Source organism: Panthera onca, chromosome A2 (assembly GCF_046562875.1).
Source record: "Panthera onca isolate mPanOnc1 chromosome A2, mPanOnc1 haplotype 2, whole genome shotgun sequence".
Taxonomy (NCBI): Eukaryota; Metazoa; Chordata; class Mammalia; order Carnivora; family Felidae; genus Panthera; species Panthera onca.
This window is the reverse complement of record NC_138340.1, coordinates 81,005,957-81,030,485: the sequence shown is the minus strand read 5'-3', so window position 1 is coordinate 81,030,485 and position 24,529 is coordinate 81,005,957. Positions and strand designations below refer to the sequence as shown.

The 24,529-nt window shown below is 40.4% G+C and overlaps 1 protein-coding gene across 1 annotated transcript in view; it reads right to left on the bottom strand.

Moving 5' to 3' along the window:
- Positions 1 to 24,529, bottom strand: part of RELN (reelin) — a 524,459-nt gene that overhangs the window by 89,251 nt on the left and 410,679 nt on the right. The window contains exons 28-34 of the mRNA XM_078442541.1: positions 22,329 to 22,561; positions 12,619 to 12,776; positions 11,155 to 11,362; positions 9,749 to 9,825; positions 3,132 to 3,290; positions 2,757 to 2,945; positions 2,154 to 2,427 (exon numbers count right to left, since the gene is read on the bottom strand). Of these exons, the coding sequence (XP_078298667.1) occupies positions 2,154 to 2,427; positions 2,757 to 2,945; positions 3,132 to 3,290; positions 9,749 to 9,825; positions 11,155 to 11,362; positions 12,619 to 12,776; positions 22,329 to 22,561 (1,298 nt within the window). The remainder of the gene's footprint in view (positions 1 to 2,153; positions 2,428 to 2,756; positions 2,946 to 3,131; positions 3,291 to 9,748; positions 9,826 to 11,154; positions 11,363 to 12,618; positions 12,777 to 22,328; positions 22,562 to 24,529) is intronic.

Genomic DNA, 24,529 nt, shown 5'->3' with positions numbered 1-24,529 from the left:
GTTCAGGATGGGAAAAGAGATGAAAGATGATACACATGAGAAAAGTTGGAATCTCATAAAGTTCTTGCCTTGAGGTCCCTGTTCTACTGTCCCTAAACGGTTTCTGAGACACTAAAATGGAAGCCCTGTGGATGTTCTGCCTCCATTTTGGTGCCTGGGGTTCTAGATCCCTAAAGTTGAAGGTGACAATGATGTGAGGCGTTCCCGTATTTTCTTTTATATTTGCAATACGCAACTTGGAATAGACTGTCAGAAGATCACCTTATCTAGAAAGATATGCAGCTTTAACAAACAGCAGTCACAGACCCTCATTTAGGAACAGATCGCACAGAATTTTGTTAGTTATTTGGAATGGGGAACACAGTCTACTTGAAGAACGATTTCAATAGTAACATTTTAAGGGCTATTGTTTCCCCTACACAAGTACTCCCTCAATGCAACATGGCTGCCAGCATGGTGGCTTGAACAATGTCAAGGCCAACTGGCTTAGGCCCATATACGTGGCCCCTTCATCATCTGACCTCTTCCCTTGTCTTATCTTTCCCTGTTTCTTGCCTCATAATTATACTCCAGCAATACCGAATCCTTGAATTTCCCCATCAGCTCAAGCTTTTTCTGGTCTTTGGGATTTTGTTTTGGCTTACAAAGCATAAATGGCTTTCCACGAACCCTTTTCACCTGGACAAGCTCTACTTGCTTATTCAGTTCACACACTGGCTCCTCCAGGAATCTCTCTCAACTCCCCCAAAACTCACTTAGGTAGTACCCCACTGTGTTTCAATAAAATCCCTATTATCATGGTCACCATTTTATATCATAAACAACTGCTTAGATGTATGTTATCCTAAATAGTATATTTGGATCCTGGCGTCAGCTTATTCATTCTGTATCAGTGTTCTAAAACATAACAGATATTCAATAAATGTTTGTGGAATAAAAATAAAGTGAATAAATGAGTTACAGGTAAGCACTTGTTAAAGCTCTGAGGATCCAGAGGAAACCATTTTAGGTTAAACAATGAAATTCTTTGGTTTCCTGAATTTTTTTCCTGCCACTTGGTTGTGCATCTCTGAATCAGAATTGAATCAGCTAAATGGAAACCACTATAAGTATTTGATATAGAGAGAATTTAACACAGGGAACTGGAGGCATAGTTAGTGACAGAGCTGAGAAGCCAACAGGGGTGGGTGAGGAAACCAGAGTTGAGCAAAGTCAGGAGGCCACTACCAGTCCAAGCTGGAGGGGCAGAGGGAGCAGACATGGTTGCTGGTGCCCAGAGGCCAGGGTTACATGGAGGGCTATCTTCAGGGAGCTGGAGCCACTGAAGTTGGCCAAGATGCACTTGACACAGAAAGGGAAGGGGGAGGAATGTCCTGGTTTATCTCTCTTTCTGCTCTGATTATCCTGCCAGTGTCTGCCATTACATCTATCAGGAAGCCAGCCGATGCAGGAAGCTGGCAAATGCAGCCTGCAGAGGCCAACTTGCCTGTCATTCAGAATGTAGTAGTGGCGGGGAGAGGCAGGAATCCAAGGGAAGCAGTCCCAGGATGGCACAATCTCTAACCAGCCACCACAGTGCACACTGGTTCCTAGAAAGATCCCCAAATCACCCAAATGCCTAAACCCCCAAAGTGGAAGCCTGCTGTCAGCCCTCATACAACTCCTGACAGTGATCTGAAATATGCCAGGGAGGGGAAGAAAGATAAAAAACAATAAGAGTGTTCCAAAGGAACCAATTTTTTATTCCTACTGTGGTATTGAGAATGAAAATAAAGAAACTAAGGGTACCCTTCCATATGTATGTGACTTTACATACTGCTTGACGTGAACAAGTATCACTCTGGGGCTATTGGGTAGATACTTATTTTTACAGCAGCACAGAACCCATTTTTACAAGTCAATCTGGTGGGCAGCCTTCATGTTCCCAAGGAAAAGTTGAGACCTGTAAAACTTTTGGAACTCATTCACTACATTTAAAAAAAAAAATCTCAACCCATAGCACCTTGTACCTTTACTTGTTTTTCCTCCCCTGGCATACCCCACGCATAATTATCATGAGAGAGTAATAGAATTGCCAAGTAGAATTACAATTATTTTCAAATTAGGTGACAGGAATCTAAAGTTCTGACATGAAGCCAAACAACAATTCTCACATGGTGGCGAGGGGAAGGTAGACAGTGATTCGCTTCCAGTTCTGGAATCTTTCTGAGGTGTAAACGGAACTTTCTGTGTAGTGCAGACAGCCAATGGTTGGAGGAACACACTCTTCAGTGACGAGATGCCAGTCCCTGCCATTGTTTAGAGAATACTGGAGCTGCACACTGTGGGCGTCGCTGAAGGGCTTGCTACACCCCATGCTCATTTCAAACTGCAAGAAGGTCGATGCTGACACGTGGAAGTCCCAGGTCTCAGCATAACGAGGTTTTCCTACAAAAAAGGAAGAGTTTAATGGTAGCACATAATTGTTCTCTCTTTGCTTATTTGGCAACTGTGCTTGTAATGTCTTCAGATAGAGATGTTTTGCTCTGCTTTCAAGAAACCTTAGATCACACATGAAGGACAGTTCTAACGCAGGCTGCCATTGAATGCACTGAGTTGTAGTAGAGGTCAATCCAACTCCTTTTGTCCCCAAGGGTCTCCCCCAGCACAGGCAGTTATGTACACAGTTTTGCATTAGACACGCTCCTCTTGGGTTTTAGTTCATTTAGTCCTCTAGTTAATTAAATATTCTCCCCTTATCTGGTGAAAATATATACCTATGTTTTCAGTGAATATCAGAGCAGTATCCATAGAGAGACAGTCAATGCCGACTTGACCTCCTTGTATTCGGTACCAGCTGGCTTGCAAATCTATGGAGCCATCAAATTTGTCCTGAAACCCAGTTTGAGAGCTGTCATTCATTCCTATAAGGACATCATCCAAGGCCCACTGGGCTGAATGCTTGCCTGCAATCAGATGAATAAAGGCACTTAGAGAAGGTTTATTACAGAGCAATATGAATACCTTTATGATTGTGATTTTAAATCATATTGTCTAGAAACTGAGCGCAAATTAAGAAGCATATAGCACAATGCAGCTTTAACTGTGTGCTCTCAATGCTACCAGGAAGGGTGGGGTGAGTAGTAACTTGCCGTGTTGGGGTTGCCACCATCGAAAAGCTGTAGCGGAGGTCTTCGCCTCCCGTGGCAGGTCAATGGAAATGATCTGTGGTTCCAGAAATGACATGAAGTCCAACTCTCGAAGCAAATGCCAGAGTATGCCGTTGTCATTTGAATACTGAACAACAAGCCCTGAGTTAAAAGACATAAATCCAGTTACTTGGACAGCTTTCCCAGAGGCAAAAAAGGCAAGGAACAGTATTTTTTAAATGGCAAGACTGCAGCAGAAACTTCAAAGTGCATCTCATAGAATGAGCGCACATTCATCTAACTTCCAAGGAATGAATTAGTAGACCTGAAGGCTCATCAATTCCTTGACAGTTGCTAATGCACCAACTCCCAGGAAATAGAGAGAAAAAAACCCAAAAAACAAAACCATAAGCTTTTTTAAAGACTACTCAGCTCTGTATGGGTGATGAGTAGGTTGGTAAGGGGGTTGTAAAAATCCACTCCAGATCATGTATTTGAATTTTAGATTCTGTCCTGAACATTACCAAGTCTCATATCATTATTATACACTCAGAAGAAATATCTCAATCTCCTCGGCACAAAATCAAGTAGTGTTTTTTTCTGCCGAAGCAGAGACAGTAAGTAAGCATGGCCCAATCTGAAATTCTATTCAACAGAAAGATCCTTTTACTGGCACTTCATACTTTGTCAGACTTTAGTTACTGAAGCTGAAATGAAGTCATTTACTAAATAGCAAAGCAGAAAATTCACTCCCCTCCAATGTTAGTTCTGTCTTCCTTTCTGGGTCACCCTTCCCCTCTTCACCCACCCCATCTACCCAACACCCCTTCACCTGTTGCCAAAGTGACATGATTTTTGGACCTGTTCATTAAAGTTACGACATGTGCTGCCCCTGCTACCTCTTCTGGAAACTTTTCTATTTTAAAAGAGGACATGGGGAAAGGGTAAGGTTGGATGCAAAAAAAAAAAATTGCTAATGATGAAATGTCAGGAATCAACAGGGCATCTATCTATCTATCTATCTATCCATCCATCCGTCTATCCATCCATCCATCTATCGTTATTGATGGAAAGGGCAGATGGCTTTCCCGCATCTATCTAATTGTCTATCCCATAACTGTTCCTAAGACTGCATATTTTTAATTATGATGGGGGATACCAAAGTACTTTCTGGGTATTCATAGAAATTATGTTTGGTAAAGTTGTATTTGTTATACTAATTTTGTAATACCTTAATCTTTTTGGAAAGTTTTAAAGTTTACTTATTTTGAGAGAGAATGCACACACACGTGCATGAGTGGGGGAGGGGCAGAGAGAGAGAGGGAGAGAGAGAATCCAAGTAAGCTCTGCATCGTCAATGCAGAGCCCGATGTGGGGATTGAACCCACGAATTGTGTGAACTGAGACAAAACCAAGAGTTGGACACTTAACAGACTGAGCCACCCAGGAGCCCTAGAAAATTTTAAATCATTAATGGTACATACAATAACTTTTTAATTTCTACATTATTGACTGATAGGAATTTCTTAATCCTTTTATCATGCTGAACAACTAAGAGTTTACTAAAACTAAGTTTCAGGAACTATTAGGATAAAATATAGAACCAGAAGAAAGCCTTTTAAGGCTAATTGATTGCACATGGATTTATTGTCACCACATCTGACAAGGAATGATGCCAGGAACAACAATGACTAATATGCAAAAAATGAGAAATCTCAGGAAAATTAATCTTACCATATTTAAAATAGGTATCATCATTTTTAATGAGAGCATAAAAATAGCACAAAGAAGAGGAAATCTTTGGGGAGAGAGCGTGATGCATACAGGTGTAGTTAGATTGGCAGTTAGAGCTTCAGTGGGTGGCTGTAGATGCATGTATTGGAGGAAGAGAGTCAACTAAAGTTCATGAAGAAAATGGCAGGTAGTCTGTTTCTGGTCTTTATTCTAGTTAAGTTGAGGAATGGCTGACAAAACTCTAGCCCCTAACCCTTGATGTTTACTCAAAATATGTCCTATTGGCTTTTAATGTGATTTTGGGTGAAAGAGCGGACACTTCAAAATTTAGATTTTCTTCTGGTTATTAATTTGTGTTGACAGGGTTTACATTTAATTAGGTGAGAGAGAGAGGGAGAGAGAGAATAATTTAGGCAGTCATCTATCTGGGGGGGGGGGTGACCTATTCAGAAGGTAGATTACAGTACCAGAAAGGAAGCATCATGAGAATAAAATCTCACTGGCTGGTCCTTTCTAATACCCTCTACTCAAAGTATGGTCTCAGGACCAGCACCTGTATCAGCTGGGAACAGGCTTTACCTGTGGTGGTTTAAAACATGTCCACAAATTCTTTGACACTCTTCCTTTCAAAGAGTGGAGCTTAATTCTCCTTTTTTTGTGTGTGTGTGCCATTGGACTTAGTAACTTACATGTGATAAGCAGAATATGGTAGGAATGACAGTGTCTGACTTTTGACACTAGGCCATAAAAAGCATTGTGCTTTCTTCCTTGTTCTCTCATGGATCTCTTGCTCTGAGGAAAGCTAGCTGACGGGTAATAGGGGACACTCAAACAGCCAAGGGACAGGTTCACACAGTGAGAAACTGAGGCCACTTGCCAAACAGCCATGTAAATGAGCATCTTGGAAATAGATCCTCCAACCCTGGTTGGGTCTTTAGATGACTGCCTCCCTCCGGGCTTTTATCTTGTATGCAACTTTATGGAAGATCCTGAGCCAGAGCCACCCAGCTAAGCTGTTCCTGAATTCCCAACTCACAGAAATGAGAGGATAACTAATGCTTGTTGCTCTAAGCCACTCAGTCTTGGAGAAATTTATATCAACCCAGTTCTGCTGAATCAGAACCTACATTTTGAAGCTTCCTAGAGAATTCAGGTATCAATGAGAAGCATGACTCAAGGGGTCCATATTCCATTTGGTTTCTGCTTACAATCCTTCTCCTCATTTGCTTTTTTAGGAGGGTCACAAGAAAGTCTAGGATTAGGGCCCAATCCCAAAGGACAATAAAGGAGTGCCTTCCAGAGAAGTATGAAAGAATGAAGGAATGCAAGAAAGGGAAACAGCAGTATCTATACTTTATGTAAATTGTTGAGCCCCATTAGCTGTGTCATCTGACACATGGCACATCTGAAAAAAAAACCAAGCCATTTTAGCTCATCTACTGAGTGTTTTCGGCGTGTACAACATTTCTCTTTTTAAATTACAACTCCATCTGCGTTCTGCCCAGTCTTATTGAAAATAGCCTAATTTTGATTTTAATTCCAAATATGTAAATTAATGCTTCAGCTTGAGTAAGTAAAAAATCTTTACTTTCATCAACTGGAAGAGATTTGTTCAAGGATTTAGTCAGATTTACATTTTAACAACCCATTTTCAAGACAAGGCCTAGAAACGCCTGTGGGGTGTCAATTACAAGGCTAGCAATGAGTTTAAGAAAATGGCTCAAGAGCAAGTTGAGAAAAGTTGCTTGTTGCTAAAAGGATCTTAAGGGAATCTGCCCTGAGGCAACAGCACTCGTGGTCAGAGGCTAAGTGTAGAGCAGAACTTTCATGTCTATGACAAGCGGATGCTTCCCAGAATACTCTGGTCAGTTCTCTTCTTTAAAGTTCATATACACATAGGGATACGGATCTGTGATTTTCAGAAGAGTCATACACACAATTGCTACACTGTTCCAACCACCAAGTATTTTACAGTAATTTTATTACCAAGATTAAGGAAAATGTTAAAAAGCTCTACCTCTCCAATCAGGAAATAAGGTCTTGAGGACAGGACCCTGTCTTCCTCTGTAGCCCTCAAAGCTCCTGCCTGTGCCCCGGGGGCAGAGAACGTGTTCCATAAATAGTCACGTGTTTTGAACTACTTGTTATTTCTGTAGGGCGATCTTGTAAAAATTTACACAAGATTATGTCGTTGCCTGGGCTAAGAGCCCTCAGCTGGTGTCCAAGATGTATGGATTCAGACCCCATCTCCTTACCGTGGCTAGCAAGGCTCTCTGCACAACGGGACTTCTGCCCCTCATCTCCAGGAGTTCCAAGCCACACTAGCCTCCTCCTTCCTTCCTTCCTTCCTTCCTTCCTTCCTTCCTTCCTTCTTCCTTCCTTCCTTCCTTCCTTCCTTCCTTCCTTCCTTCCTTCATCTCTTTCTCCCTCCCTCCCTCCCTCCCTCCCTCCCTCCCTCCCTCCTTCCCTCCCTCCCTCCCTCCTTCCCTCCCTCCCTCCCTCCTTCCCTCCCTCCCTCCCTCCTTCCCTCCCTCCCTCCCTCCCTCCTTCCCTCCCTCCCTCCCTCCCTTTCTTTCTTCCTCTTAAACTATTTTTTTAATGTTTTATTTATTTTTGACAGAGCGTGCACAAGTGGAGGAGGGGTAGAGAGAGTGGGGGACAGAGGATCTGAAGCGAGCTCTATGCTGACAGCAGGGAGCCCAACGTGGGCTCAAACTCATGAACCATGAGATTATGACCTGAGCCGAAATCGGATGTTCAACTGAGACACCCAGTCACCCCCACACTAGCCTTCTTTCTGTTCTCCAACATCAGAATTCTTTTCTACTGGCCTTTGCTGTTTCTTCTGACTTGGAAAACTTGCCCTGAGCTGATCCTGTGCTGCCTCCTTTTCATCCTTTAGATTTCAGTTTAAATGTCACTTCCTCAGTGAGCCCCCTCCCAGATCACTCTATCTAAATCAAATCTCCCCATCAACAACTGGCCATCTCTTCAGGTGATTTATTTCTATCCAGCCTGTCAATTTAACATCTTGCTTATTTCTTTTCTTTATTGTCTATTTTCTGATTCTTCTCACTAAAATGGAAGTGCCCCTACGGATGGGGCTTTTGTCTGCTCTGGTCAGGGCTTCTTCCGCTTCTGGCACTTGGTGGTTTGGACTTGGGGTCCCCTTCACCACACTGTCTTTCTCTCTGCCACATGGTTGGCAACACCTAGAATCTATCCAGCAGCAGCTTGTCCTGCATGCTGGAATGAGGACCTCAGATGAGCCTCAATGAAAATGTAGCACTAAGGAGAAATCTTACTGTTTTAACCCACTGAGATTTAAAGGGTTGTTCCTTATTGCACCATAACCTAGCACATCTTGAATAACGTGTCACATGATTGGAGACACTGTATCCACAGCCTAGAATGGGCGTGGCTTAGAGCAGATTCTTGAATAAATCTTTGTTGAAGAGATTAGGGAATGCAAAATGGTCTGTAAAACGTTCTAAACTTTTAAAGAAACTTTTACCTCTACAGAAACTTTTACAGAAACATCTACAGATGTTTCAGTAAATATACAATCTGGATAATTACTAGACTAAAAGTACTGAGATACTCAGAAAAAGTCATGAAACGTCTCAGTTAGTGATGACATGGCCAAGGACATTTAAGATTGACCATTAGAGCTATCACTAGCTCCATGGACTCACAGTACAGTTTAAGCCAATATGTTTTTTATTTTGTTATTTTTTTTAACATTTATTCATTTTTGAGAGACAGAGAGAGACAGAGCATGAGTGGGAAAGGGGCAGAGAGAGAAGGAGACACAGAATCCTAAGCAGGCTCCAGGCTCCAAGCTGTCAGCACAGAGCCCAATGCAGGGCTTGAACTCACAAACCACGAGATCATGACCTGAGCCGAAGTCGGATGCTCAACTGACTGAGCCACCCAGGCGCCCCTAAGCCAATATGTTTTATACAGTCATGCCTGAGATAATAAACTTACATACTACAAAACTCTTTATGTGCCTTTCATGAGATCAAGGTTTGTAGGAGGACCCTTCTGAGAAGCCCACAGATTTTGTATTAGGGAAACTCATATTTGGGTTCCGTAAGGATCCCATCCTACTCGCAGAGCTCCTGGAGGCCACTTATATATGTTACAGGCAGGCCTTTTGCATTTTTTTCAGAACTGAACCACTGAGGCAGGAGATGGTATGGATGCCTAGAGAAGTGGAGTTCTGGGCAAGGAGAGAAGCAGTATGCAGGAGGCTAAGGCATCCATTCTGGAATGTGCATCAGTGGTTTGAATCCCTGCTCATTCACTTACTGACTGCATGATCTTGGGTAAGTTGCTTGACCTGCTTGTGTCTCAGTTTCTCTATCTGTAAAATTGGACTAATAGTACCTATGGCAAAGAGGTATGATGGAGATTAAATGAATTAACAGATAAAACACTTGGAATAGTGCCTTGCATATATCAGGTGCTCAGGAAAAGTTAATGTTTATCCTTACCAAGAACTTCTCCTTCTACCAAAGGATGCTAGTACCCCCAGAATGTTTATGGCCAGGGTCTGATTTGCATTCAGTAAATAACACCCTATGCAAAAACTTCTAGCCCCGCACTAAATGTAAAAGTCTCTTTTTCTTCCCATTGAAAGTTATAAAGGAATTGCATTCCTTAAAACAAATAGACTCTGATAGGATCCATGAGCTTTTCAGGCTTAAGGATCTAGATGAGGAACCTAAGACATCATGGCTCCATGCAGCTACCCATTTAATGATGGAAAAGAGAAGAGAAAGAAAGTGTCTCAGTTTGCAAAATCCTGGCCAAACTTTGGGAAGAAAAAACACTAATGTGCCAATAGTAACTATAATTTCTATAGAGATATAGCAACTTACCTTCATTTCTAGCTCTTGGTTTGATGCAGGTAATCCCTGAAGTTTTGCTTCCAATTTGTATATAAAACTGAACGAGTCTGGTGAAAAAAACCCCCAAAACCCAAACTTCAGTTTATTCATAAATAGGTAAGTTCAGAAGAGATTTAACCTTCTGTGTTTTGACACAGAAAATTTAAAAAAAAATTCTGTAATTCTGAAATGTTACTTTTAAACACAAAGGGCATATGAAAATCAGAAGCTGCATAGATTATGTAGCAAGTTAATTCTATAAGCATTTTAAAAAGTTTCCTAACAACCATTAATTTTATTCTGCAACAATGATTTAAACAAAAGGAAACAGTTGAACTTTACTTCATTCTGACAGTCCGGCATAATTTAGTGAAATCACTGAAATGGTCATTCCTTAGATTGAGATCATACTATTCTTGGAAATTCAGGATGAAGAAAAAACTAACATTAAGAAGCCAAATGCTGCATTCGTTTAGGGCCACATAATTACTTATATTGCTGACTTAGACTTGGATGGTTTAATTTTTCACAGCTGACACTCACTCAGTGTGATGTAAATTAGCCCTCCATCCATAGTAAACCAACAGAGAGGGCCTACATGACAGGAGCCCTAAGTGACAACTTAGAAGGAAAGGGAATGAGACTGAAGGCAGAAAAAACGTGACACAGAACCCCAGATTTTAGTGAGGACAAGGCCTATAAGCTTAAAATATTTCTTCTGCTTCCCTTCCTCCGATTCTCAAATAATTTAATTGATAATACAAAAAGCACAGTTTTATTTTAGGTGTGCTACTCTTTCATTTGACCTTAAAACTAAGCAGTTCTTTATTTTACCAGTAGGTGTCAGTGTAGGTATTTTAAATTTCAGGAGCAGTTTTTATTTTTATTTTATTATTATTATTATTTTTAGAGGGCTCCACACCCAATATGGGGCTTGACCTCACAACCTGAGATCAAGAGTCGGATGCTCTACCGACTGAGCCGGTCAGGTGCCCCTGGGACAGTTTTTAATAAGTGAATACAAATGCACTTCGATAAACGGAATGTATCATTTTCAGACACAGAATTTAAAGTTGAAAAAAAATCCTTGTTTCACCTGGCATATATGAAAATAATATCAAATAGTCTTCATAGTAACAATGAACTTTAGACAACCAAGCTGACATACATTAGACACACAGACTTTGGTGATGTCTGTAGGCTGGTTAATGAATTGTGGTATACATTTTGCAGAAACTATTTTATTATGGAGTTGAAGTTATACTTCATTTTTAAATATCAAAATATATATAGAGAAACCTTATTATGTAAGTCCTCAATAGGATAACAGAGTGTTTTAGGTTTGACCACAAGGCATGGTAAATCTTCATGGAGAAGTGTACCAATAAACTATTCACCTGATACTCCTGGTGTCCAGAGGGACAGTCCTTGCTTCCCTTTTCCCGGGGCCATTGAAGTAGAGAGATTTGCCATCATTCAGTGTTCCACAGCCAGTTCCAACCTGGCCTCCAGTTATCTTATACCACAGAGGGCTGAGCTTCCCCTCAAACCTATCGAACATCTCACTGTGATTAGGGACATTAGACACACAGGTTCCTTGTGCAGCTTCCAAGAAAAGAAATACACAGGAGAGAGGCTTTGTTGAAATCACGAAACATTAGAAGGTACATTCAGAGCCCAGGCTAAAGAAGCATTTCCACAGGTGTTAGGGGAAAGAAGCCACATGGAAATCTGTATCTCACAATTGTCTGTCTGAAGTACAGCCATCACTACTATCATTACAAAACACTATTCCACCTCTATCATTTTTTATTCCTTAGTAGAGAGACACTGGGAACCACACATTTCCATGGTTCTTGCTACTCAGAGGATTTGTGCAAACTGACAAATAGATTTTGTCCACAATAAAATGTGTTCCTTTGCTGTCCTTCTATCAGAGGATCAATAAGGAGAGTTAATCTCAGATTTAAAAAAACACACCCTTGAAACCAGGAGTGGCTGGGCACTCCACAGAAGGCCTGCAACAACATATGTTCATCTTTGGTCATGCGCCAGAAGAAGGGCAGAGCACTGAAAATCTGGGAGGAATCCTTTTGAAGTTGCCTCCAGGAAAAACTCTACAAAAATATTTTTGAAGCTTGTAACATTTTCTCCAATTTTACTCTTTAATCTCAGCTCCCTTTTTATTTTTCCTTGTAGCAACAGCCAACGGTGACCATGGTCAGAAATATTTCTCTTGTAAAGTCCTCTTTTGGCAGCCCTGGATTTATCATTTCTTACACTGATTTTTACTTTGCATGTATAAAATTACATGCCGTATAAAAAGCAATGTAAAGAACACAGAGAGCCCCTTGCAGCCAAGTGGTCAAGGAAGAGCTTAGGTTTGAGTTCTAGAGAATGACTTGCTAGAGTTTGAAGCCTAGCTACAGCAATTCCTAGCTGGGTGACCTCGGGAGAGATACTAAGCCTTTCTGTCTTGGTTTCCTCAAATATAAACAAGGACAATAATAGTATGTACAATGGCATAGGGTTTTTGTTAGAATTCAGTGAGATGAAATGAAAAGCACTTACTATAGTGCCTCATAAAGCAGAGCCTAAAGCAATGTTAACTACTATCAGTTTACTAATAAATAAATCTCCTTTAGGGAGTGAAATTGGCATTACCATGGTTTTTTTCCTTAGGCAGCTCAAAACTACAGAATATCTTAGCACTTCAAGGGCCTGGGTGGCAAATTCCTACAATTAGGACTTAAAGAAGAATCCTCTCAGAATCTGTTTCCTTGGAAGAAGTAACATGGCATACAGTAACCAGAGATTAATATTTTACAAACAAACCACCAGATGCATGTCTGTGGCCTTACCGGTGTAGCCCAGGTCACAGAAACACACCCCTGAAACACAGTCCCCATGGCCACTGCAGTAGCTGGGACAAGGCTCGGATATGTACACTCCATCCAAACCAAAGGGAGGCACGTTCTTCTGTGAGCTGCTCTCCTGAATCCATCGGAATCTGGTTTTACTGTCAGGAAAAAACAAACACATGTGTTTCTTGTACCAACATTGAATACAAAAGCACTGAAATACAGAGCGGTTCAGAAAAATTAAAAAAAGATTAGTGTTTATTTGAAAGTCATGTCTTCTTGATTGGACACTTGACCTTCATAATAAGGTGTCTCTCTCACAGCTTTCTCAGCCTATTTTTCTTCTTCAGCCTGTTTTCTTTCTCAGCCTGTTTATTTCTTCTTCAGCCTAAATGTTTCAATACCAGGAGGATTATCAGGTACAAAGGATTTTTGATGGCCAGAAATGTAATATAGGTTTTTACTTGTATATTTTCCATCTCATACTCTTTTAGTAACAGAAACCAGAAAGGTATTCCTTTCACTTAATTAGTATTTCTCCCTTCCATTACACTAATTTTATGGGTATTTTCAGAAGAGGCCATTTAGGAATTTTTGAGACCATCAAATAGAATGCTCTTTGTTAAGACATATAAGGGGGACTCTAGCTATTTGCCACTGATGTGATTCTGACAGGAAAGAGTTAAGTTCATACTAACAATGCTACTCCTACCTGTTGGCTCCCTCTTCATCTCTCAACTTCAAATCTCTAAGACACTCATTCTGTGGACTCTTAGCAACCAGCTGGGCTGCCAGTGACCACTGGTTTCTGCCAATGAACAAAAGAGAGACCTGGTTCCAGTGCTTCAAAATCCTGGAACACCAGTGGGCTGGGCTGTTGCCCAGTGCTTCCTCCTCCACAACATTCTGGACACTGCCAAATGAACACTTGTCCCAGTTGCTTCTCAGCCTTTGCAATCCCTTCAGGACATCTCTCTTTTCAAATATATGGAAACCCATCCACATCTATAATATCACACCAGGAAAACACCTCTTCCTTCTCAGTTCTACTGACATCAGAGAAGGAAGATGGATTAGGTTACCCGGAGTCCAATTAATTTTGCTGCCAATATTTATAGACTTGTGAGTGAATCCAGTTTCTTAGTAAATAAGGGTAAAGAATCTTAAAGATTAATGAAGATTGTCAAGGATAACTATAGACAAAGTTGGTTCCTTGTCCTCTCCATTATTGTGGAAATAATACAGTAGTGTCAGAATTCATTTCTTTCTAGCTCTTCATAGCTTTGATTATTTGGCAACACAGAACCATCAACCTGGATTTTTTTCTTCATTATTTTAAGTTACCTACTCTTGGCAAATCTGCAGTATGTAAGCAAAAATGTTGTTTACTAGGTAAGTATTCAGAGATTAATCACCTATTACTGCAAGTCTTAGCACACATTCTTCAGTGTGTTAAGAGGTAGGTAAACATCTTTTATTTCCTTTGAAGCTAATTCAAAATATGTTGGTTTTATTTTTTAAGACAAAAGACAAAGCAAAAAAAAAAAAAAAGAAAAAAGAAAGAAAGAGAAAAAAGAAAATACAGTGGTAGTGTCATGGACCTGGGGAAAATTCCTCCGTTTGGGGTTGTAATGTTATTTAGGTTGTGCAGATGTTTTTCCTCTCAAAGGAAGTAAATGGAATTAATGATCAGCAGCTTTTGCCAATTGCTGCCTTTAAGGAAAATGGCAAGGCTCCTGTGCTCCTCTCAAAAGACAGGTGTATCTTTTGATAAAAAGGAAAACATGCCAATTCTCTGATACAAGTCCTCTTTGATTAAAAGTCATTCTTATCTCTTCCTTTTCTGTTTCTATAATACAGAGAAACAATAGATGCACAACTTCTATCCCATGGAAAGTAAGAAGGAGGTAAGAACAAGTTTCCTCTACTCTAAGTCCTCCTATTTGGGCAAGATCAGGGCATCTCTATTGACTGCCCTACTTCATGGAAGAAGCAGGCTCAGGTTGAGGCCCAGAAGCATTTAGAAGGTTGAAGATTGCCACTGTTGGGTAGATCTAGATGCTTGGGTAATTTGATAATGAATGAAGGGCAAGTGAAACACTTTCACCCATCTGTTTCTTGGGAGTCCCTATTATTTTCATAACAATAAGAGAACGAGGGTCTGGTCTGGCCAGAGAGAGGAGGCACCCCTAGGTCTAAGACTCCTATTGACCCAAGAAGCAGAGTGCACTGTTAGATATTTGAGAAGGTATAAGACCTCAGGAGCTCAGAATTAAGGAATCCATATTTAAATAAAGAAAAAACAAAACAAAACAAAATGATGAATTATTTGGTTAGTAGGGTGAGTCCAGGACATGATGAATCATAGCTAAGAGTCCTAGCTGGGAGCCCATATTTCAAAGAAATAGGGCAAGACATTGTACCTCTTTTCCTTCTCTTTATCTTTGCTGGATGGCTTTTAGTTGGCAGGTGTAAACCAAAGCAAGAAAGTTTTCACCATTCATGACATCAGCCAAGTTTTGCTTCATTTAAATTTTTCCAAGTTGTGCCTGGTTCCCGATGCCTACTGCTGCTCTGTCCTACTCTCCACTGCACAGTCTTGGAACTGAGCACGAGAAATTAGCAACCTCAGGGTTGCTGGAATAAAAAGAAGGACTACTAAGAAATTAACTAAAAAACTATCGTCATGGGGGCACCTGGGTGGCTCAGTCAGTTAAGCGTCTGACTTTGGCTCGGGCCATGATCTCATGGCTTGTGGGTTCCAGCCCTGCATCGGGCTCTGTGCTGACAGCTCAGAGCCTGAAGCCTCCTTCAGATCCTGTGTCTCCTTCTCTCTGCTCTTCCCCTGCTCATTCTCTGTTGCTCTCTGTCTCTCAAACCAGAATAAACGTTTTAAAAACAAAAAAACCGTCGTCATGGAGAGACCATCAGAAGAAGGAAAGAAAGAAATAGGCCAAAGTGAGGTGGCTGTTTCATTTCTTCTCTGAAGAAATAGGTGGTTTCTGACAGTTAAAAGTTATCTTGTCTGTTTCTTGAAATGCCTTCTAATTCTTTGCCTAAGAGCTGTTTTCTTATAATAGGATACTTGCTCATCAAACTGTTTCTGAATCTTTACTTGAAAACCTCTTTTTATACCAGCAAAAATCTACCATACCTGGGATCCCACATGCTTCTACCATGTTATAAGAGATTTGGTATGCAGAGAATTTTTTAAGTTAGTTAATTTATTTACTTATCTATTCATTCATTCATTCATTCATTCAGACAGAGGCAGAGAGGGGGAGAGAGAGAGAATCCCAAGCTGGCCTTGCGCAATCAGCATGGAGGCCAATGTGGGGCTCAAACTCATGAACCATGAGATCATGATCTAAGCTGAAATCAAGAGTCAGCTGCTTAACCAACTGACCCACTCAGGTGTCCCAGGAATTTCTTGATGTGGCACCATGAATTCATCCCTCTCTCTACATTAGGATATTCACTGCTCACTATTGGAATGGCTTTGTCAACTGAAGACTGGATAACTTTCATCCTTGGACTAGTTCTCTGGGTACTGATACTACTCATATGAATATTACGGTGGAACAATGGAGAAGGTTAGTCAAAGACAAAGTATTATGCTGTCCACCTACAGAATAAATTTCCAATTGAATTTATTGCAGGAACCAGAACGAGACTGTTACCCATTCTTGTATGCAGAACCAGACCACAAGTATATCTTACTTTTATTTACTCTTCTTAAATATGAAATAAATTATAGTTTTAAAGCTATAGCTACAACAACAACAACAAAAAGAAGTAGGCCAAAGTTAAGCTAATAAGCATGTCTAGATTCCACATAGTTTATCTTTTTTAAAGTAGTGGAGATATAGTCTTGAAATTATTCATGCTATTAATGTGTGTGTGCACATGTGGGAATGAGCTATCCGTGCCTTTTCAGGGAGACACAGCAGAATGCAGAATAATGATTTTTCTGAACAGCATGGAATTTATTTTGGAAAACATTTTATTTTTTTAAAATTGTTTTTAATGTTTATTTATTTTTGAGAGACAGAGTGAGAGCGGGGGAGAGGTAGAGAGAGAGGGACACACAGAATCCGAAGCAGCTCCAGGCTCCAAGCTGTCAGCACAGAGCCCGATGCGGGGCTCGAACTCAATGAACCGTGAGATCATGACCTGAGCTGAAGTCAGACGCTTAACTGACTGAGCCACCCAGGCGCCCCTGGAAAATATATTTTAAAAAGGGAGGCATCTTCATTGTAGCTAATCACCTACTGTTGGTCCTTATTCCTCATTCAATATCCATTCATTCAACCGGCATTTACCAAGTGCCTCCAATATGCCAGACATAGTGCTAGGGTTATGTATACAATGGGAAACAAAAACCCAACAAGGTTCCTGCCATCATGCAGCCCATAGTCAAATGAGGAAATACCTCAATGGAACCCTAAATAAAGTAATGTAAATGTGCAATGCTGATTACTACTACTATTGAGAAGGACATAGAGCCAGAAGAGCATCTTTGATCTGATAGTCAGGAAGGTCTGGGAAGGATTGGAGGACATGATGATTGAGGAAATGACAGAGTTCAGTTTTTAAAAATTTTTTTTTAACATTTATTTATTTTTGAGAGACAGAGAGAGACAGAGCATGAGTGGTGGAGGGGCAGAGAGAGAGAGAAGGAGACACAGAATCTGAAGCAGGCTGCAGGCTCTCAGCAAGCTGTCAGCACAGAGCCTGATGCGGGGTTCGAACCCACAAACTGTGAGATCATGACCTGAGCCGAAGTCGGATGCTCAACCAACTGAACCACCCAGGCGCCCCTGACACAGTTCAGTTTTATGTCACTTTACTAGAAATAAACCATAGTGTGGCTTGACCATTCAAATCTTGAACAAAACCTTCCAGAGGTTTTGCTTTCCCAGATAAGGAAACAGTAGAAGACTCTATCTCTGTCTCCTTTCCCAATTACTTTTGTTCAGAGGATGCCTGGGTGAACAGGAGAATCAATTTCTATACCACCCTCTTCCGCCACCACATTTCAGATGTACATCAGCCTTTCAAACCAAGAAGCTTCCTGTGCATCTGCTGGTTATGTGCAGAGGTTCACAGGTGATGGTGGCAGTGGAGGAGACATTCTGCAGAATAGTAGGCAATTGTGTTTCTGGCACCTCTTCCCGCCCCTGAAATATTAACATTTTGCATTCTGCATAGGGAACCTACAGAAGGCTGCATGACATGACAGACTGTATGGTTGGGGACACTGCCGTGGGTCAGGGATATACCGGCATGTAGCTACTGTCACCAACATGTCTCCTTTGTAGGCAAGAACCAAGAGAATGAATATGAGGACAAAATGCTCCTTTGAGAAAATCAGGTTACGATTATTTGTGAAAGAGCAATGTTCTAGTAACTATTATAAGCATGTTGCCTCGTGGCAAAATAGCTCCCAATTTTAACAATTTTCACACTTCAAATTCTCAGCTTTCCAACACTGCATTTGGAGATAGCAGAGTTTAACATATTGCAGAAGAAACAACAGCTCTTAAAGTGGAAATATATTTACTATTCTTCAGTAGAGAGCTCTTTGTCACCAACATGCCATCAACCAGCAAGCTGGATGGTATTCAAATTAGCCAGGAAGCTGGACTCTAATGAAGAATATTTCTTCTTCCAACAGCTGAGGTCCAAAAAAATATTGGTATGTTGGGAGCTTCAAAATATTGGCTCACTTTGTGATATTGAGGAAAACCTTCTTTTATTTCTCATATGTGGCTTTACCACTGCTTTCATAGTGATGTCTTACAACACCTGGATATGCTTGCTAGTCACTGCAGCAAATATACACCACTCGATGTTCCCCAGCTTCACAGCATGCTACACTATATATTTGGAAGAGCTGTGGTTGAGCCAATGTTTCAGAAAAGGATAGCTGGGGAGAGGGGGAGGCAGGCAGCTGGTAGTGAGGACTACAGGGCTACACTGTTACATGCCCAACTTTTGATGGGCAGAAAGCAGGATGAGATGGCTATTAAGATACAAACAGAGATAAATTTTCATGTCAAAGGAAAGATACCTCAGAGGTTGAAGCCTACAGAGTAGAACCAACAGCTGAGAAGAACAATAGATTAAGGAATGACTCCTAAGGAACAGAACTTAATCAAGGCCACTTTCTTGTTCTAGACCTTGCTTATGGAGGAGGGAGTCCTAATAACAAGTACCTTGCTGGATTTCAGAATTCCTATTGGCCAGTGGCTGCTATGTGATTCCCATTCCTTCCTTATGATTATTATTATTTTTTTGAGTGGAAGTGTCTATTGTAGTTATCCTGTCAGTGTCTCGCCATTGTATGTTGGATGCTGATAACTGTTTTTTTAGTTCACAGGTCTCTAGATCAAGAGGAGCCATTTACGGGGATCCATGGCCATACCCTGACCTGATAGAGATCACAAGATCAGCAACTAGTGACTGATACTGTGATGGAATGATATTTGGGGGGTCTTGGGAGGAGAGTGAATACATTTGGCTGTTGGAAGAGATGTGAGTCACTGGGACTAGTTAACACACTATGGTAGATTGTTACAATAACACCCCCAATGAATCACACTTCCTTGTGTACATGTTCCTCTATAAAGTGACTTTTCTGCACTTGCTATCAGAAAGAGGAGTCTGTTTTCCCACGTTCTGAATCTAGACTGGCCTCGTAACTTGTGCTGATCAATTGGATGTGGCAAATAAGATAGTCCTGCAGTTTTTACTTTCGTTCTCTTGGAACTCTGGAACCACCTAACTGTAAAAAACACTGGGATGAAGACGACATAGAGAGAAAGGTCTTGCTGAGCCCAAACACTAACCAACTCACCAATCAAATGCAGCTACATGATGGAGCCCAGAGAGAGCAGCAGAACTACCCAGATAATCCTACAAAACCATGAGGAAGTAAATCATTGTTGCTTTAAGCTACTAAGTTTTGGAGAGACAGGTTGCATTGTGACAGATAACTGTACATATATTATCTTAGGCTATACTCAAGAATATAAACAAGGAGTAGGATGGTTTTTTAAGAAAGTAATGTATGGGGCGCCTGGGTGGCTCAGTAGGTTAAGCTCCTGACTTCGGCTCAGGTCATGATCTCACAGCTTGTGAGTTCGAGCCCCATGCTGACAGCTCAGAGCCTGGAGGCTGCTTCGGATTCTGTGTCCCCCTCTCTCTACTTCTCCTCTGCTCATGCTCTGTCTCTCTCTGTCTCAAAAATAAACAAACATTAAAAAAAATTAAAAAAAAATAAAAAAGTAATGTATCCATGCATTCTTGACTCCTTTTTCCTTCTACTGGTTAAGAGAGGACAAGATCTGGAACAGCTGCCTTGGATCTGGAGATGAGAGTCTTGTGCTCAGAATGGCAGAACCACCCTGTCAGCTTTGAACTGATCACCTTTGGACTGCTATATGAGAAAGAATGGACTTCTACCTTGTTTAAGCCTTGTAAAAAGCATTTGTATTTGTTCTTCTGTTACAGTAGCTAGGCCTGTAGCCTAACTAAAACAGAATGTAAGTCAAATTCTTAAATTTTGCTGAAGAAGGCCAACTCATCAACTTTGTTACCTATACATCAAATCTTCTCTCTTTAATATACTATAAAGAACACTGGCATATAAAGACAAAAAAATTATTAGTTGACTTAGATACACTGACTGACAAACTTTCTTGGGAAAGTTGGTTTAAAGATTATGCTTCAAAGTTTAAGAGATTAACCCAGAAACTTGTACATCCTTGACTAAAATTGTTTCCCTACCTAGGAAGATTGTCTACCAAAGTCTGTGGTGTAATTTTTTAAGATGCATACCTACGTACTGACGGAGGCAGAAGAACATAACCAGCTTCTCTAGCTAGATGAGGAACAATAAGTTTGGTGATCAATTAGGTGAAAGTTGTCACAGACAGAATGGTCTCCAAGAACTTTATGAATAGACCACTCCTATTGACTGCTATGCTTTTACCACTGTTATCAGTCTGGAGCAGGTAAGCTATGTTGTGGTGACCAACAATCCCCAATCTCAGTGGCTTAACTCAACAAAAGTTATTTCTTGCTTCTGCTGTATGCCCAGTGTAGGCTGGCAAGGAAGTCTGCTTGTTGTAGACATTAAGGGACCCAGACTGATGTAAACTACATCTCAAAACATGCTTTCATAAAGCATAGAACATGACAAAATCCACACGGGCTCTTAAAAACCACACATTTGATTTCCATTCACATTTTATTAGATCGCATCAAACTTTTAAAGATGCGGGGAAAATATAATCCTACCATATTCTAGGAAGGAAGCAAGCAAGCTGGAAATATTGCTGAATGGCACTAATGAATATTCCAAGTGTATATGAAGTCACAACCAGAAAGCTATACGAGTAGATAGATGTATATCATCTCAGCTCCGCAGAAATGCCTTGACTTAGTCACGATTTAATGCTACATCCTGGGATTCAATTAAGAAGTGTCTGCTTGAAGAATGTTTATCTTTCATAAAATGATAGAGTTAAAAATACTGATATCTACTTTACCTGGCATAAGGATACATATACATGCTATAAATCTATTTTAGAATACTAAGCATGGAAAAAATGTTATCCTTTTTTTTTTTTAATTTTTTTTAATGTTTATTTATTTTTGAGACAGAGAGAGACAGAGCATGAACGGGGAAGGGTCAGAGAGAGGGAGACACAGAATCTGAAACAGGCTCCAGGCTCTGAGCGGTCAGCACAGAGCCTGACGCGGGGCTCGAACTCACGGACCGCGAGATCATGACCTGAGCCGAAGTCGGCCGCTTAACCGACTGAGCCACCTAGGCGCCCTGTTATCGTTTTCTTAAAAATCAGAATGAATTTTTTCTTTTTATCCAAACATGAGAACTAAATGACTATATATTTTTCCCCTTTGTCCTAGCTGCCAGAAAACTAAGAGTTAAATTTATTGCCCTATTAATGAAACTAATTCCTTCAAGTTCTTTTAATCCATTTATCTCATTTATCTGTCAATTGATATTTAATCTTTCTATTATTTTTATAGTTATTTAAAGGAATATTTAAAAATCTTTTTTAATATGTATTTATTTTTGAGAGAGACAGAGAGACAGTGTGTGATCAGGGGAAGGGAAGAGAGAGAGACACACAGAATCCGAAGCAGGCTCCAGGCTCTGAGCTGTCAGCACAGAGCCTGACACAGGGCTCGAACTCACGGACCATGAGATCATGACCTGAGCTGAAGTAGGATGCTTAACTGACTGAGCCACCCAGGAGCCCCTAAAGGGATCTTTTATATTACAAGATATCTCAAATTGCCCACACAGGTAGGTATTAAATTATCAAAAATCTATATAAAGTCAAAGTCTGATATAATAATGCCTTATGACTCCCTTGGACTTTAAACATCTTATGTTCACTGCTGTCCCAGTGCCCAGAATGGTGCTCAATAAATATTTGTTGGATAAATGAATGAATGAATGAGTAAATCTGTTTCACAAGCATGCATGGGTGCATGTGCACCTCAACACACACCTGGGCTTTGGGAACTTTGCCCCAGGGCTCTTTTCCTTATTTTGTGAACAGATATGGCTAGACTATATGAATTCTTGTAGGTTATTGAAACGATGATATTGAGATAAATATATGCTTCCAAGAAATAACGCCTAGGGCACATAATAAGAATGGTCACTGTACCTGGATGCAAGAGACCTGGGAATAACAAGGGTGATTCTCGTCCATTCCTCAAAGTCCCCTGTGTGATACACGGTGGGCTCACTTAGTTCTCGGGAGTTTCCTTCACATCCTTTGCCTGCAGATGCTGGGTAACAGCCTTCTTTCACCAGAAACCAGGACATTCCAGCATCATGAGAATACTGAAGAAGAACTGGAGCAGCACTGCTGAATTGATTGGCACATCCTATGTTTAGCTGTCCAAAGGAAAGACAGAATTATAAAAGGTCTTCATTTCAAGTTATCATTTAATACATTAGGTGCTACAGCAGCCAGGGCCCTTTCTACTGAGTCTGTCTTTTATTGACAATGATAAAACATTCAGGTCAATTCCAAACAAGACCCTTTTGTAGGTTCCAGAAATCTTTAGGTGAGCAATGGGCGTTTTTTAAGAAAAGCTGGACCAGTTGCCATTTTGTGGATTTCTTGGGATTATAGGCAGGAAAACAGAAGGATAGTATCTCTGAGGTTGGAGCCATAGACAAAATCATAGAAGCCAAGAAATGGTTTTCTTCTCTGATCCCAGGCCTATATAAACAGAGGGAAGCAGAAGATAAAGAGCTATCCTCCTCGGGACATGAAGGTTACCTGAAGTGAGTGCCATCCTTCTGCTTTCAGTGGAACAAACATCTTTACTCCATTTTCTTGCCAAAGCTCAGTAAGAAATCATTGCTAACTTAGATGAAAAGAGCTAAGTTTTTGCCACTGCATCAAATAAGCAAAAATAATGTAGAAATAAAACCGTTATTGTCCTGTGCACTCATATAGAGGAATGTCATCACAGGATTAATAGTATTTTTAAAAAAAGAAAAATAAATAAAGCAACTTAAATCCCAATGCCCTAGCATGGGTATTTTTTTTTCCTGTTTTCTCTTCTAATCTTTATGAAGAGGCATACATTTTGGTTATTGTTGAAGTCATCACACTTCCTAAACTTTCCTTTTGTGGGGCGCCTCAGGTAAGCAACCAACTTCAGCTCAGGTCATGATCTCGTGGTTCGTGGGGTCGAGCCCTGTGTGGGGCTCTGTGCTGATAGCTTGGAGCCTGGAACCTACTTCAGCTTCTGTGTCTTCCTCTCTCTCTGCTCCTCCCCTACTCATGCTCTGTCTCTCTCTCAAAAATAAACATTAAATAAATAAATAGATAGATAAATAAAACTTTCCTTTTACTTTCTATTTAACATATTGTTTTATTATTATATGCAGCATTGCAAAGAATATATGTTTGTTCTTTAGTTGATCTGTTATCACCAGATAAATTCCTAGAAATAGCATTACTGAATCAAAATGCAGAAACACTTTAAATTTTTTTATTTGTATGTGTTCATTTTTAATCAGCTGGGTTCAAATGAATCAGTTTTACCACAGCTCTGAATGTTATTTAGGTTTAAAACAGTTTCTTTCTAAATTAGTATATGTACAAATAATTTTATTACTGTTTTAGCTTATATTTTTTGGTAATTATAAATATCAATCTCTTTTCTTGATATTTATTTGGTTATATGCCATCTTTTTTTCATTTGTTTTAATTTTTAATTTTTTTATTAAAAAAATTTTTAAACATTTATTTACTTTTGAGAGACAGAGAGAGATAGAGCATGAGCAGGGGAGGGGTGGAGAGAGAGGGAGACACAGAATCCGAAGCAGGCTCCAGGCTCTGAGCTGTCAGCACAGAGCCCAATGCAGGGCTTGAACCCACGAACCGAGAGATCATGATGTGAGCTGAAGTCAGACGCTTAAATGACTGAGCCACCCGGGTGCCCCTGCCATCTTTTTTTTTTGTAAGTTTATTTATTTATTTTGAGAGAGAGAGGGAGAGAAAGTGAGAGTGAGGAGGGGCAGAGAGAGATGGAGAGAGAATCCTGGGCGGGGCTCAAACTCATAAACCATGAGATCATGACCTAAGCCAAAATCAAGAGTTAGACGCTTACCAACTGAGCCACCCAGGCGCCCCTATTTAATTACATACCATCTTACATGAATGATCTATTCATATCTTATTTAGATTGTTGGTGGGAGCCACCATAGAGCTTTAATGTATAAGCCTAGAGATAAGAATAGTCAAATTGTATAAAAAAACTGAAGTAAGCACTCAAAGGAACATGATCATGACCGAAGAATAAAGGATGAAGAAAAGGTAGGGTCACAGGCATAATACTGGTCCAG